Raw genomic sequence first — 16,616 nt, 5'->3', positions numbered from 1 at the left:
GAGAGAGAGAGAGAGCCATGCCAGACAAGCCGTGTTAGAGTTAGGATTGAGGGATGCAACGGAGGGAAAAAAAGAACCAACAAAACAAGCAGAAAGAGGAAAAGCGAGAGGAAAAAGGAGGGAAATGGGTTTGGTGAGATTGAAAGTATAAAGAAAGACGCTACAGCGCAACCTACAACAAAACAAACAAAAGCGCATGCATTTCAGAAGCGTAGCACAAATTAAAAAGCATTTCATATTTGGAGTTATTCGTTATTCGAAATTAGACACAGAAAGACAAAACCATTTAAATTAAGCCAGCCAGTGAGTAAAAAGAGAAGAAATAGGAGAAATAAAAAATTAAACACACATTCAAACTTTCATATAATGGAACATAACACTTAAAAAAAAAAATTACAAATAAATTTTGTTAAAATAATGTAACTATTTTACTACAATTCACATTCATTTTTTAAAACCAAATTTAAAATTTAATGAAAATTGACAAAATTTGCAAATATATATGGACTACAAAATATATGATAAATATCTAAACACAATTAAAAAAAATATATATATATCACATTGAGATATTTTATTGCATAAAATAATGAGAATTTAAAGACTATTTATAGTCTATTTATTCAATTTTAAATTAATAATCTGCTGATTTGTCATAAAAAAATATCACAATGTAAAAAAATCTTAGTGGTCCTAAAAACAGGCTTCATTTCTTTATGCAAAATATAATTTCTTATTACCAGGGTTGTTACTGTTAGCTAAAACTAAAACTCTTAAAAACATTTTAATTGAAATAATCTGAAATGAAGTTGCAGTTCGTCATACTGCAATTTCATCTCACACACACAAGAATCGAATCGTTGATTGAATCGCATTGAATTTAATTGTGAATCGTATCGAATATGATATTTGACTATAATAAACTACAATAGTATAAAATAATACTAAAATAGCACTGATGTGAACATAAGATGTTTTCATGATAATGAAGCATTTACTGAAATACAGTGCACCAGCGCGGTCAACCTCTACATTACAGGAAGTGAGACATGTCTCCAGTACTCACCATGTCCAGCATCTTGCTGGTTTCTGATTGGTCAGGTGCACTGGGGACTGTTACTGCCATCGGAGCTCGCACTCGATTTAGTGTCCCGATAGACGCGGTCTTCACGCCGGGCACTGAAACACAGACGAACATGCTGAGCTCCACAACATGTGAAACTATCTACCACAGTGGTTTTTTTGGTACGCATGTATTTTTAAAAAAAAAAACAGACCTGGTTGTGCTAGAAGAGGGGTGCTGGGTAATGCGGTCTCATAGGTGGGCGGGTTATGGGCGGAAACGGTGACGGTTGGCACAGCGAAGCTCTTGAGCGGGTGTGTGGGCCGGACGTGGGCTGTCGGAGGGTTTATGCTCGGCGGCTCTTCCTCTTCGATCACCGCCTCTGTCTTCTGCAGTTCAGCTGTAGTGCTGGGCTGACTGGGGGCAACCGGAGGTTCAGGTTGATTCCTTACAGATTCTACACACACACACACAGAAATTACTATATTACTACAATACAAATTTATATATATATATATATATATATATATATATATATATATATATATATATATATATATATATATATATATATATATATATATATATAAAAACTCATCACCAAACACCAATGATTTGTACACATATACACATACATACATACAGTGTGTGTGTGTGTGTGTGTGTGTGTGTGTGTGTGTGTGTGTGTGTGTGTGTGTGTGTGTGTGTGTGTGTGTGTGTGTGTGTGTGTGTGTGTATATATATATATATATATATATATATATATATATATATATATATATATATATATACACACACACACACACTCCACAGCTAATCTGCTCCGGGCGGGTTATGTTCCATGTTAGAGATCTCAAACTGAAATTGGACCAATCAGATGTGAGCAAAGTGACACATCTGAGGCAAAAGTCACTCACTTGTGACTGCACTGATAGAGCAAGACAAAGTATTTTATTTGTCCTCTTTCATGGACAAGTACTTTCTTCAGTGTAAATTTGAATTTAAATTCCTCATATTCTTCAATTTTGAACCTTTATCAAAAGCGTTTTGGATCTTTTGGCTCTCTCACGAGAAGCGAATCGCAATTGCTCTGTGTTGCAAGACATATGATTGGCTGTTCACCATGATGCCACACATTCAAGCGCATGCGCTCCACAAACTCAGGATCAAAGCCTGAGTTGACAGAGAAAGTTGATGATCAGCATCATGGTACCAACAAAGTGGTTTGGTTTTGTCAACTCGAAACTAATCCTGCAACTCGGTATATGTTTAGCTACCATCATGGTACAGGCCCCTGGTCTAAAGCAGGCTAAGCTGAGTTCCTCTAACACTGACCAATAGGAACACAATGATATTACCACCGTCTCACATACTATCATTTGACTTTTTTACAGTTACTAGCCATGCAGCCTTTCTCTCTGGTTTTATGACAGCTGTACCTTTTATAATTTGCAGAACAGATAGCAGAACATTAGAACATTACAATCTAAAATGCCTCTTTAAAGCATTAAAATAACTAAATTAAAAGTTAAAATCACTGAATTAAAAATGAAAATAAATAATAAAGAAAACGACTATTTAAACTGCTATAAAAAAACACACATTAACTCATCTGAGATCAGTGATTAGGACTGTACTAACTTACATTTGATTCACCCATTACAAACTTACACTTATATGTAGGTTTAAAATTCTACAAAAGATACATTTAATGTCCAACAACAAATATTTTAGCAAAATGTATATTTTACTCAGAATTATTGCGCTCCGTCTGTTTAGCGCTCGTTGCTCTCGCGTGCCTCGCCCACTCCTGACAGCAAAATGGAAATGTTTGCATGACTTTCTAACATTTACAGATGAAAAATATACTCGTGACATGTCAGTTATGCACTGAGGAAAACACGTCTCAAATGCATTAAACAGCACAAATATATTCGTCATGGTGGATCGATTTGATGCATGATCGACATTAAGGGCTGCTTAAGAATAAGCGTGCACAAATTAGTGAGAACCGCTTTAGCCCCGATTGATTTGTTAGGTTATTTCAAGTCATGTTTTGGACTTTAATCCCCATTTTTCCTTGGGTCACCGTGGTGTTGTGATTCGTCATATTCCATAAATTTTGGTTTGACTGTGTGTATGTATATGGTAGTTGATGGGTCAAAACTTGTGATAGTATTTCAGTTGCAGCTCAGATCAACCATAAGACTGAATCACCCATTTTAACCCTTTAGGCGCCAGGGTTTTTTTGAAAAAATGCTGGATTTTGACATCAAGATTTCAAAAGCTTGTAGCTTGAAAGGGTTTAAAGATAGAGATCTACTGTAAATTAGAAAAATGTTGGGCATGACCTAAAGTTTATGTGGGGTGTAAATATACTCATCTAATTTGCATATTATGATGTCATCAGGGGGCGGTCCTCTTGAATTTCATAATATTCAGGAAATAGTAGATATTGAATTGATATTTGAACTTATTTGCATGTTTTTTTTTAGGTTTTTTTTGTCTTTTTATCCTCATTCCACATGATCAGGAAAAGAGGAAACCAACAATAAAACAGGAGAAAGTACTAAATTATTACTATATTACTATACTATGTGTAAAACGCATGTGAACAGTAGCCTACTTTTTGATCAGTTCATCAGTAATATTCAGGAAATAATAGATATTGAATGGATGTTTGAACTTATTTGCATGTTTTTTTTTTTTTTGTCTTTTTATCCTCATTCCAAATGATCATGAAAAGAGGAAATCAACAGTAAAACAGGAGAAAGTAGTAAATTATTACTATATTACTGTGCCATAGTAAAATACATGTACCTATTTTTTTTATCAGTTGACCAGCCATCTGCCCAATCAGGTATCTAGGTGACAGTTTATAGTTCTTGAGAGTATGTACCTCTCATTGCATGGCACAGTGCACAGACCTACCCCACACTGACTGCACCTGTACTGCCTGCCGGCGGCCCTTTGAGCGCGCGTGATCAGAAAAAAAGTCGCAGTCTGGCCGACCATCAGTAACGCGATGCCTCTCCTATGGACACTAAGACCACGTCCACCCCTGCCACCCTCATCCCCGTTGGGCAAGGCTCGAAATTATCACTTGATGGTGCTTTGTGAACACTCTCGCCATTTACGGCGGCGCCATTGCGCATGCAAAGATGTACCGGGAGATGCGCAATCATTAGACGGCCGATCGTCATTTCCAAAGGCAAATATTCCCCTTCAGAGTCAGAACAGGCGAATAACATTTGCAACACGTCCTCACAGTACAACTTTTTATTAGCCATTTGGCGATTTTCTCTCACAAATCTCACAATTTACTCAGACGCTAAGAACTGAACTGCTTCCGCATCAATGACACGATAGCTCACTTGCTCTGCTATTTCCTCGAACAATTTTGGTCTAGAATCGAAGTACTACATGTCTGCCATCTAGTGGTAGGGAATACAAATGAGATACTACACCATATTAGGAACTACAGTTTGTTTAATGAAGTATGACGTCTTGTCGCAATTTTGCGACTTTGGCGCTTAGAGGGTTAACATTTTAAGATCATAACTATTCTCAAAGCTCTCTAAAGTAGATACATTACTCACAGTAACCATGGTACCATGTTGAGTATTATGTTTATTTAATGTGTATCCTTTGAAGTACCCTGGAGAAGCATCACTGCGCTCTCACCTGCAGACGGAGGTCTGTCTGAGAACGTGCTGGGGGTGGCAGGCGCTCTCAGGCTGATCTGGTGATGAAGGTAGCCACGCGGCGGGAGGTGATAGTGATGATGATGGTGATGAAGATGATCGAGGGGATGGATGGGGTGAGCGCTAATCACAGCTGAGACACGCACACACACACACACACACACACACACACACACACACACACACACACACACACACACACACACACACACACACACAGTGAGGTTACCACGACAACACAGCACAACACATCTGTTCCAAAACTTAGTGAGCTGCTTTGCTGTATTCCGCCTACATAGACAGCATCCCTACTAAGGCAGCGTTCTAAACGATATGCAACCTCTTAAGTAAGTGATTTGGAACGCTCTACATTGGCAGCAGCTGTGCGCATCACATAAATAAATAGTTGTAGTTTCGATTTTACTACATTCAAATCATAGTTCTGAAAACAAAACAATAAATCCAAAATAAAATAACAGTTGGTAATAATAACTACAATGAATACAAAAGGTTATACGATTGATTTAACTTTGTAATTTAGCTTTCAGTGGTTTCAATAGTGTTTTAATAATAATAGAAAAGTATTCATTTTTTAAAAATATTTTTATACGAAATTATTAAATGTTTTATAATTTAAATACATTTTATATAATATATTTATACATTTTATTTGCAAAATTTGTTTAGGTAAATATTTTATTTTGTTACTGTTTTAACGATAATTATATATATGTACATATAAATAAGTACATAAAATATAAAACATTCTCAGTATGTTGCCCTATGATACTCTATGAAACATAATTAAATAGAAAGCAGATGCAAATATTTAGTCAAATTAGACTGAACCGTTAGATTGAATGCATTAGACTTATAATAATTTTTCGTTTTGAATGGATCTGTAATGTATTATGAGGCTGCTTTGACTAGGAAGGATATATGCAATATGCAAATATATGCCGTCTTAAAAGACAACACGACATTGCTGCCTATTGTTTTGTCACAGCACTGGCATTAAGATGGAAGCTCACTAGGTTTGGATTTAGTTTGCTGCTATGACACAAGACGAGCACTGCGCTTCACTCAGCACAACGTGAAAAGCACAGGACACGCTGAGATGGCATGGGACAATGACGTGCCCTTTTTGCTTGCTTTTTCTTTGCAAAAAAGCTGGTAACTCCGTGAACTTACGCTGGGAAGGCTGAGAGTCAAACGGCATCATTATTTTCGGCCTCACTCCCCTCCGACCGGCCAAAGTGGACACGCTCTCCTCCCCCTCATGACCTGCACACATGCAGAAAGGCGTTTATGAAACAGACTCGGTCCTGGATGCTGGGTTAGGTGTAGGTGAGATGAAGCTGGCGCTCTGCTCTCACCCCGTCTCTGATGGCTGGGCTCAGCGGCCGGGTCCTGGGTGGTCCGCGGGATGGGCGTTTCTGTCATGACCGGGTTGGGCTCGGGTGATTTGTCCATGGGTTTGAGCTCCAGACGCTCGTGATGGATCCACAGATCAGGTGGTTTCAGGTCTTTAGATGAGCTCTTGTACTTGTGTGAGCTGGTGCTGGACTTACAGGCCGCACGTTTCCTGAAAACACACATGCTTTTGCTTGAATATTTAATATTGAATATAAGAGACAGATATTTTTATTTTTTTCCTTTTTTGAACCTACCAGCTCAGATCTTTAAATTATAATTTTTACTATTTTAAAATCATGAAACAAATATCTGAAACAAGAGTGTTTGGTTTGGTAGTTTGATTATATTGGCACTCTGACAGTAGATACATTATAAATGCTACTCGATACAATATGTGTGATACATTGCTATAATTTAAATTTATGATAATTTAAAATAATTTCATAGAGATGGATTTGACATAAAAAGGTAAAAAAATCAATTTAGCTTTGTTTTAGTTACATTTTATTGGTTAATTTTTTTCTCATTAAAATGATCTTTTGATATGTTATGAAATATATTTTTGTAATATCAAATTTATTTTGTATATTAAATATATACTATTAGTAAATGGTAAATTAAAATGAATCTTTAAATAGACATTTAAAGATAATGTCACATAAATGTTTACATACCATTAAAGTCCCACATATTCATATTTTAATGTTTACATAGTAACTTAATAACATTAAAATAGAAGGTTCTTTGTGACAGAACAACAACATTCAAGCATTTTGAGATGAACTGAAGTCAGATCATGCAGCACTTAAGATCACAAAAATTTAAGTCTTTTTCTGTACTTTTAATTATTCATTCCTGTTGTAGTTTATGACAGTGCTTTTACCACAGTTAAGAGGTTTTTAGGCATTCTGTGAAATCTCAAGCACTTATTCTGGGTAATCAAAAACAATTCTTATTCCTGGTAAAATCCCTGGACGGAATGTTTTAATACAAATGTGTATTTGAGCTTAAAAGAAGACAGAAGAGTGAAGAACACACTTTTTCTGGTGGGAGTTGGAGCGGCGCGTACACAGGACGGCCCCCACGACCACAGCGATGATGGTGAACACGCCAACAGAGACAATCACCACGATCACCAGAATATGATTCTCCTGGCTGCCCGTGATGCCTGGTTTATCTGACACACACAGAGAGAAAGACTGCGTTACTTCACCGCAGGTCTTAATGAGTCACGTGTCTGTCTTTAAAGAGTGTCTTCCTGGTTACCCATGTTTGATCCAATCCCGTGCTCCGGTAGAGTCGGGTGACCGGGTTTGACTTGCAGCCCTACAGACATCAAAGAACTTAATTTAACTGAATATATTTATATATTATGTTTTATGTGTATTTTTTAAAATATATTAATATATTCTACATTTGTAACTTATTAAAATGAATATATAATTTAATTCAACATGTTTAGCAAAATGATGCATGTTGTTGTATATAAATTGTATGAATATTTAAAATGATTATAAAATACATATATAATTATATATGGCTACACTTTTTATTTAATGATAAAAAATGTATAAATATATAAAACTAAATGTTTATAGCTTTAAATGCATGTATATATGTATATATATGTATATATATATATATATATATATATATATATATATATATATATAAATTTGAATTTCAAGTTAAATATATTCTTGAAATATATATACATATATATATATATATATATATATATATATATATATATATATATATATATTTTTTTTTTTTTTTTTTTCAAGAATATATTTAACTTGAAATTCAAATTAATTTAATTCAATTAAAATTGTATTTCAATTAAATAAAATACATTTAATATAAATTTCATTTTTAGTGTTATATGGCAAAACTAAAACGGCTGGTAACTGCTTTGACCATTAAACTTCTAAACATCTAAAATAATATTTTACATATCTTATATAATATTATTTAATTATGTATGAATAATATGTATAATAATATAATAAATCATATATGTATTATAAATTGGCAATAATATTAATGCATTTAAAACTTAATGCTGTGTGACTGTTTAATTGCATTAGAAACATGCTTAATTACCTTGATCACTTGACATTTTGTCTGATGGTTCAGCTGGAAACAAAGACAAACAGAATGAATTAATGAGCATAAGTTATGTTTTAATAGGTGAGTCTAAACGAGGTTGAGGCTTTACCTTTCGGGGTGCGGAACTGCACCGCGTCTGACATGGGTCCCATGCCTTTGGAGTTTCTGGCCTGGATCTTGAAATAGTATGTGGTGTCCAGCGTCAGACCCTGAATCTGATGGGTCAGTCTGTTTCCCACCACGGGCTCCACGACCCAATCATGGACCTCGGCGTTCACATCGGTGCTGTAGTAGATGATGTACCCTGAGAGACAGAGATTTGTCAGACGTCTGAAAATCATGCTTTGAGGTGAGAAGACTTTTCTGTTTGGATGCACGACTGGTTATGTAAATCCTGTGATCGGCATCCATAATGTAAATCAGGTAAATGTCAGTCTAAAATTTGTTTCATGTCATGCAAATAATATCACAATGCAAAATTATCTTAAAAACAGAGTTGATTATCTTCAATTCATATTTCGTGGTGTAATATGAGCGGGACATGTTTTTGGGGTACCTGTGATTTTGCCATTGGCTTCAGTTGGAGGCTGCCAGTTGATGTTGATGATTCGAGGATTTCCCTCTTTACTGATCACAGTCACATCTTTCGGAGCAGAGCTGGGAACTACACATCACATTAAAGGCAGAGAATACAAGGAAATACTGTGAGAAAGGCTATTACTAAAAGATTTGTCATAGCAATATGCCCCAAAATCATGTTAAAATGCAAAGAAGATGCTTTTCTTTTCGTTCTATTTATTGTTTGTTATTATTAATTATTATTATTTATAATTTTATATATATATATATATATATATATATATATATATATATATATATATATATATATATATATATATATATATATATATATATATATATATATATATATAAAATATAATTTTACTCAATTTTCAGCTCTTATAGAAATTAATGGATGTAACTGTAAAGGGATTTGTTGAGGAGTGAGGGTCGAGAAAATGTTGAATCTGATTTGTACTGAAAAAACAATTTTTTTAAAATTTGAGAACAAAATGCAAAGACGACATTAATTAAATATGCACTCATTTTGCATGCATCCTAAAAACTAAACATCTGTTTTTGAATTTCATGTACTTCAAATCGCATGAATTTTTTATATAAACAAACAAGAAAAATGTGCACAGGTTGAGAAAACTCATGTTTTGTCAACATTTATAGACAAATTATAATAAATTATGAAATACATATTATATAATAAAACGCTCTTGCAATAGTCATAACATAATTGGGAACCTGTGTAGAAAAACTGGTGCATGTATGTTTAATGAGATAAAACTAGATTAAACGGCTATTCATTTGTTCATTGTTCTATTCAAGTTGTTTTCTTGAAAGAGAAAATATTATAGAAAAAATGTAATTTATTTCTGTATGATAGTAAAATGCTGTGTGTGTGTGTGATCTTACTGGACTCAAAGGTGGTCCCGTGGGCCGTCATACTCCACGTACTGCTCCTGCGGCTCTTGGTCACCATAACGGAAAATTCATAAAGCGTGTTGGGCTTCAGAGCCGTTACCGTATGAAACAGAGACGTGGTGTTTGCCATCTGACATGACATAAGCAACAGAAAAACACATAAATCTCTGCATATTGCAAAACAAAAATATATATAATAAAAATAAATATAGTAGTATATTATGTAGTATGCATTAAGCAGTACACTAGTATTCCATTCCAAACAGGTATCTAATGCATTCTGAGAGAGTGAACACTAGAGAGCGCTCCAAGCACAGGAAAAAACTATATTGTGAACTGAAATACAGAATCAGTGTTATTTTAGTATCATTGAGCAACTATTATAGTTTTTTTTAAATCTCAAAGTTTTAGTAATTTTCTTGTGTTTTTGTATTTTTTCAACTGTCTATATATTTATTTTATTTAATATTATTTTATTTCAGTTTTAGTTATTTTGGTATATTAAATAAATATTCCAAATGTTTTCTTGGCAACTGGCTGCAATAAGTTTAATTTATTTTCCATTTTACTTTGATTAACGTTTATTTTACTTCGAGCAAATACAATTACATGACTTTAGTTTTAGTTACCGCTACAGTCCTCTTCAGAACATCAGTTTAAGTGATGAAATAAAGTTGCTTTGAACACCAAATAAATCAATATTATGAAATATGGTTCCAAAGAGACGGTGGACACCTTGTATTTGGTGTTGGCGGGGATGTTGGTCTTCCAGCGGATGGTGTAATATCTGGAGTCGGTGATCTTCTGGTTCTTGGCGAGCGAGTTGTCGGCCCAGCTGACTTTGACGGTGTCGTGGCTGAGGACGGTGGCCTGAACGCCCACCGGGGGCAGCATGGGTGTGGGGTCGGGTGCTGGGGTGTGTGGGTTATTAAAGAGTTCATAAAAATCAATATCAGGGTCTATGGGGTCTGACAGCATTGTGATAAATGGAGAACAAGAAAACAAACAAAAAAAACAACAAAATCACATGGGTTTAAAAAATATGGAAGGATTGATCAGGGTTAGACAACATAAAATGGATTAATGGTTCAGTGGTGGACGAGTGGGAGGAAAAATGAATGAAAAAGAGAAAGAGAGATATTATTAGAATTAAAAAGCTCCATATTTAATTTAAAACAGTATATATGCAAAAAACATTGATTATAATTGGTGTCAAATGGACAATTTCTATTACAAGTCAAGGATTATATTGCAGCATTTAAAGACACAGAAAAATACTCACTGAAAATTACAAGAAATAATACAATGATACAATATAATACAATAATAACAATACAAGCTTAATACAATTTAAGCTCTAAAGGTCAGTATATGCAACAATTACCACAGAAAATTATTTCAACTCATTCCTCAGAATGTGAAAAGACAAAAACCAAGTACACAGTGATGCACTTACAATGGACATGTGTGGTACTTGTTGGCTAAATCATCCTTTTTAGCGTATTGAGCAGTAATAATAATAATAATAATAATAATAATATATAATAGTATTTAAAAGAATTTTTAAACAGTGTTTAATAATAATAATTATTATTCAAAATACTTATTTGATTTGATTTATAAAAATACAAAAAGATCATATTTAAAAATATTACTATTGCAATACCATTTTACTGTAAAATAAAAAGAATAATAGTAGTATTTATAAAAGTAATTAATAATAATTTAAATAAAAATAATACTTATAATAGAATTAATTATTATTATATCAGTATTTAATAACAACAACAACAACAATTATTATTATTCAAAGTATTTTTATGTTATTTGATTTATAAAAATATGAAAAAGATAAAATATAAAAATATATTACTATTGCAATAATAGAATTTTACTGTTAATTAGAAAAATGAATAATAGAAATTTATATAATAATATTTAATGATTTCAGTGACAATAATAATTTTAATACAAACTTTATATGAAAAGTAAAACAGTAAAATTACAATAATAATTATGTAAATAAATAAAAAATATAATTATGGCTGTCTTAAGAGCTTTTATTTTGTGGTTTGACTTTCTAAAAAGTGTGTATTTTAATGTCTGTCCTATTACAGTGTTTTTTTGCTAATTTGGCAAATCCAAATGATCCTGTAATTAACAGCATGTTGCTGATCAATTGAGCTCTGAACATTTAATTAAGATTCACCTGGAATTGCTATTGATTTTTCTGTGAAAATATCCACTGATTTTGTTGTCGTCAACAACAACAGAAAATGCAGGCTCAGCAGAAAAAGGCTATAAATGATTGTAGCAAACAAGCTAACGTTCATCCTCAACTCATTTCTGGGTCATTTTGTGCTCTAGCTTAGGAAACTTGAGTCTTGGGGTCTGTCAGAAGAGTTATGCGAAGCCTACAGAGTGGGATCTGACGCGAATCTCGACCTGACAGGACGGCAGGGGGTCTGGAAACCTCTAACAGCGGCGTTCAGCTGTCGGAGACATCTGACGTAAAGCCAGTGAAAGAGAGACGCGAGCGCACATCACACCTGTAGGTTTGGATGTGTGTCCCAGAACTGAGGGGGGCAGACAGATGTGCGCTATCTGTCACCTCGCATTTAACACACACAAGAGTGAGGAAGAGATTGTAGTTTCTCTTCACTACAAAACAACGTCAGACTGACTTCTAGAGCCTGAAGCGTTACAGATTTACACCACGCTTTGTTTCTAGTGCAAAAACACAAACATGTCTGATGCTAGATATAAGAGAGACAAACATGTTATATGGGACCCTGGACCACAAAAGCAGTCATAAGGTTCAATTTTTGGAAATTGAGATTTATACATCATCTGAAAGCTGAAATAATCTTTCCATTGATGTATGGTTTGTTAGGATCGGACAATATTTGGCCGAGATACAACTATTTGAAATCTGGAATCTGAGGGTGCAAAAAAATCTAAATATTGAGAAAATAACCTTTAAAGTTGTTCAAATGAAGTTCTTAGCAATGCATATTACTAATCAAAAATTAAGTTTTGATATATTTACTGTAGGAAATTTACAAAATATCTTTATGGAACATGATCTTTACTTAATATCCTAATGATTTTTGGCATAAAAGAAAAATTGATAATTTTGACCCATACAATGTATTGTTGGCTGTTGCTACAAATATACCCCAGCGACTTAAGACTGGTTTTGTGCTCCAGGGTCACATATATGCTTCAAACTAACATGAAGTGTGTATTTTAGTCTTCTGATCCTGTCTGAATAGACATGCAAAAGCTGCCACAATAAAAACCTCAAACTATCGTACAGTCAGTGTGTTTGTGTCTCTTACCGGACTGATGTCTAGTCGTGGCGCTGTTGTAGATGGGAATGCCTTCGCCCATGTTGTTGAATGCCTTGAGGGTGATGACGTAATGGGAACTGGGATCTGGAGTGGAAAACAAGAATAAAAAGTCTAAAACCATCTGTAAACATACCTAATGTCAGCATAAGACAGACTGTTCGTGGCATTACACCCACCGAGGTTATCGATGCTGTAGAAACGCTGCTTGTAATCCAGAGTGACCGTGTGGGCATGAGGGCTGCCGATTCCGTATCCGATTTTATAACCTCGCACTAAAATGTCCTGGTTTTCTGGAGGAGTCCAGCTCACGACGATTCGGTTCACCAGCGGACGAACATGAAGAGAACTCGGCATTCCTGGAACCTGGGACTCTGTAATACACACAAACTAGAACATGCTCATCTTTGACAATTTTGATATTGTATATAATTTGGTATTTAAAAAAATAAAAGGTACAAAATTCTTATTTAAAAAGTATTTTATATACATATACACACACACATATATACATACACACACATATATACACACATACACACACGCATACACACATATACACACACACACATATACATATATATATACCTACATACATATACATATACATACACATACACATACATATACATATATATACACATACATATACATATATATACATATACATATATACATATATATACATATACATATATACATATATACATATATATATATACACATACACACACACACACACACAATTCGTTTTTAGTATTTTTAGGACCCTTATTATTATTATTATTTGTATTTTGACTTTTTGTCAAATAAGCTCAATGAACAATAATCTACAAATAAATTAAAGGAGAAAAAAATGTAATTGAAACAGAATTAGTTTTTAACAAATCTATCCATCCATCCATCCAAGTATTTTAATTTAAATTTATTTTAAACTTAAAAAACTTATGAGTGGGAATGTGAGCATATAAACCAATTTTTTATTTTGATTTTAACTTAACTTTATTCTTATCCATACACACACACACACACATATAAATAAATCTAAATATTTATTAATAATAAAAAGTTAAATATTTATTAAAATTAACAATATATATATGTATATATATATTATATACACACACACACACACATATATATATATATATATTTATATTTATTTATTTTTTAAACATTATTTAACTTTCATTTGTATTCAGATTTTTTTTTTTTATATATATTTAAAACCACAAACAACACTAAAGAATGAAATTTAAAGTATGCAGACAAAATTGTGTCTTGATGGTGCACCAGACAAACCTCTGATACAGACTATTACTGCTGAAATGACACATCAATCAATGTTCACTTTCAAGCACAAACACACTGAGGGTGTATTCACACCAGGAAAGTCTGCTAGTTCACTTGCTTTGGTCCGGACCAAATACAATGTTGATTTTTTTGGTTTGGTGCAGTTCGCTTTCACACTGCTCTTTTTGTAAGTGAACCAGAAACTGTAAACAAAACCACACGTGTGCTTAAGGTCATCCATTCATTGGTTCATCCATTCAACCGTACCAGTGTTCATTTGGAAGCGGACCGAGACCACCTCTTCAGCTGGGTCTCGTTACAGTTGTTTGGTCCGCACCTGAGTGGGATTGCTGTATTCACACCTGCCCAAAAGGTCCGCACCAAGGGAGGAAACGAACTTGAGTTCGACTCAATCGAATCAAACGAGACCGGTGTGAATACACCCTGAGAGGACTGTCAGAAAACAACTTAAAAATAAAGCATGAAATGAATGTTTACAGCATTAGAGCTCAGGTCGAGTGTAGCGCTGAACTAAATAGCAGCTTTTAAGCACAAATTCATTAAGCTAACTGCTGTAAGAGCAGAGAAATCCATTCGTATTTGTTTTGGCCAAGCTTAAAAGCAAAACTTGTGTAAACGGATCCACGGACAGCATCGTTTTATTAGCGAAACGCAATTTGAATTTATCTTAGGGGCCGGTGCTAATGCCTGCTCTGATTTATAAGGCAACGCTGCTAATTTCCGACAAAACCTTTTGGATTTAGAGTCATTAAATTGACTCATTATTTCAGACACTGGCCTATTTGTGGGGCTAATTCAAGTAGGAGCGGATGAAGCGGAGGCATTAGCGCTTGAGAGAGATGCTTTGGTCTGGCTGTCACAGAGCTTTTCCCATTTTAGCAGATGGAAATGAGCCCAAAGAGGGTTTGAACGCACAAACACACACACACAGTGCCGGGGTCCTTCCATACGTCCAATTGCCACTGAAAATACGAGCTATTAATCCAACTTAGTCATCTAAATCAGCCGAAATGCCTCCGTGTCTGTTTGTTCCTTTAATTTCAGAGTTCCTGCTGCTCTTTGATGAGGATGGAATGGAAAAACACGCTATAAATGTTCCTCTCGCAACAAACCAGCAGCTTCCTTCAACACAGAAATATGACTTTCGATTACTGGCTGAATTTCAAAAGGAAATGTCGGGGTCCTCATAATAGTAATAATAAATAATAATTTATATTACAAAAACAAAATCTATTTTTAAGACCATTAAGGTTTATTTCATTGTGATAGTATTATTAATTATAATTGAACACATTTTCCGCCTTAAATTCTGATGATCACATGCAACTGACACTATTTATTTAAATAATCAATAAATATAATGAATGCAATAAATAATACCATGACGTATAATAAAAACAACTGCACTTGAATGATAAATCAACATTTTTTCATATTACAGTAACAAAATTAGAGGTTAATATGTGCTTAATTGTCATGAAAATAAAGGTCAAAATGTAAAAATGGCCCAAAAATTGACTTAATTTCATATATATATGAAATTACAATTATTTTCCTCATCATTTTAGGTGAAATGAATGACAGAATGTTCTTGACAAAATACAAAAAGTGGCCCTAAAAATAATGGCCTTGAAATAGACATAATTTTTTTAAATAAAAAATATAATTTATGATTATTTTCCTCTTCGTTTTGGGTTGAAATTAATGACCCAGAATGTTCTTGACAAAAAGCAAAAAATGGTCGTAAAAATAATGGCCCAGAAAAGGCTGTAATTGTCCTCAAAATGGACTTAATATTTTCACACAAATTATAAATTACTATCATTTTTCTGTTTATTTTGTGGTGAAATGAATGTTCTCAGAATGTTCTTGACCACATAAATAAATAAATGAATGAATGCCCAAAAATGGGCATAGCTGCCTGAAAATATTTATTTTACTAATATAATATTTTACTATGCAACATATTTTAAAAATATTTAATATATTTAATATGATATTTGTTCTCTTTGACTTTGGGGTTAAGTGAATGACCTAAAATGTTCTTTATATCCATCCTTTCACGCTAACAGTGGAGACGGGCAGTAAATGAACGTGGTGCTCCCAGCGCTAGTTGTTCTTTTCACTTCTTCCACACAGATCTAACACAACAGCTATGGCAGT

At 33.8% G+C, this 16,616-nt stretch overlaps 1 protein-coding gene across 6 annotated transcripts in view; it reads right to left on the bottom strand.

Moving 5' to 3' along the window:
* neo1b (neogenin 1b) overlaps positions 1–16,616 on the bottom strand; it is a 135,766-nt gene that overhangs the window by 1,885 nt on the left and 117,265 nt on the right. For 2 of the 6 annotated variants that reach the window (XM_058766390.1, XM_058766388.1), the window contains 14 exons: positions 13,319–13,513; positions 13,131–13,226; positions 10,525–10,757; positions 9,781–9,919; positions 8,852–8,959; positions 8,405–8,599; positions 8,290–8,322; positions 7,450–7,509; positions 7,222–7,360; positions 6,144–6,352; positions 5,959–6,051; positions 4,748–4,900; positions 1,278–1,520; positions 1,067–1,179 (listed from right to left, as the gene is read on the bottom strand). In XM_058766390.1, coding sequence (XP_058622373.1) covers positions 1,067–1,179; positions 1,278–1,520; positions 4,748–4,900; positions 5,959–6,051; positions 6,144–6,352; positions 7,222–7,360; positions 7,450–7,509; positions 8,290–8,322; positions 8,405–8,599; positions 8,852–8,959; positions 9,781–9,919; positions 10,525–10,757; positions 13,131–13,226; positions 13,319–13,513 — 2,009 coding nt within the window. Of the gene's footprint in view, positions 1–12; positions 173–1,066; positions 1,180–1,277; positions 1,521–4,747; positions 4,901–5,958; positions 6,052–6,143; positions 6,353–7,221; positions 7,361–7,449; positions 7,510–8,289; positions 8,323–8,404; positions 8,600–8,851; positions 8,960–9,780; positions 9,920–10,524; positions 10,758–13,130; positions 13,227–13,318; positions 13,514–16,616 lie in introns of those variants that run through there. The other 4 variants (XM_058766391.1, XM_058766389.1, XM_058766392.1 and 1 more) reach the window with 4 other exon arrangements.

The sequence above is a fragment of the Onychostoma macrolepis genome, chromosome 25, assembly GCF_012432095.1.
Source record: "Onychostoma macrolepis isolate SWU-2019 chromosome 25, ASM1243209v1, whole genome shotgun sequence".
Lineage (NCBI taxonomy): Eukaryota > Metazoa > Chordata > Actinopteri > Cypriniformes > Cyprinidae > Onychostoma > Onychostoma macrolepis.
The sequence above is the reverse complement of the archived record's forward strand: the minus strand, read 5'-3'. Positions and strand labels throughout refer to the sequence as shown.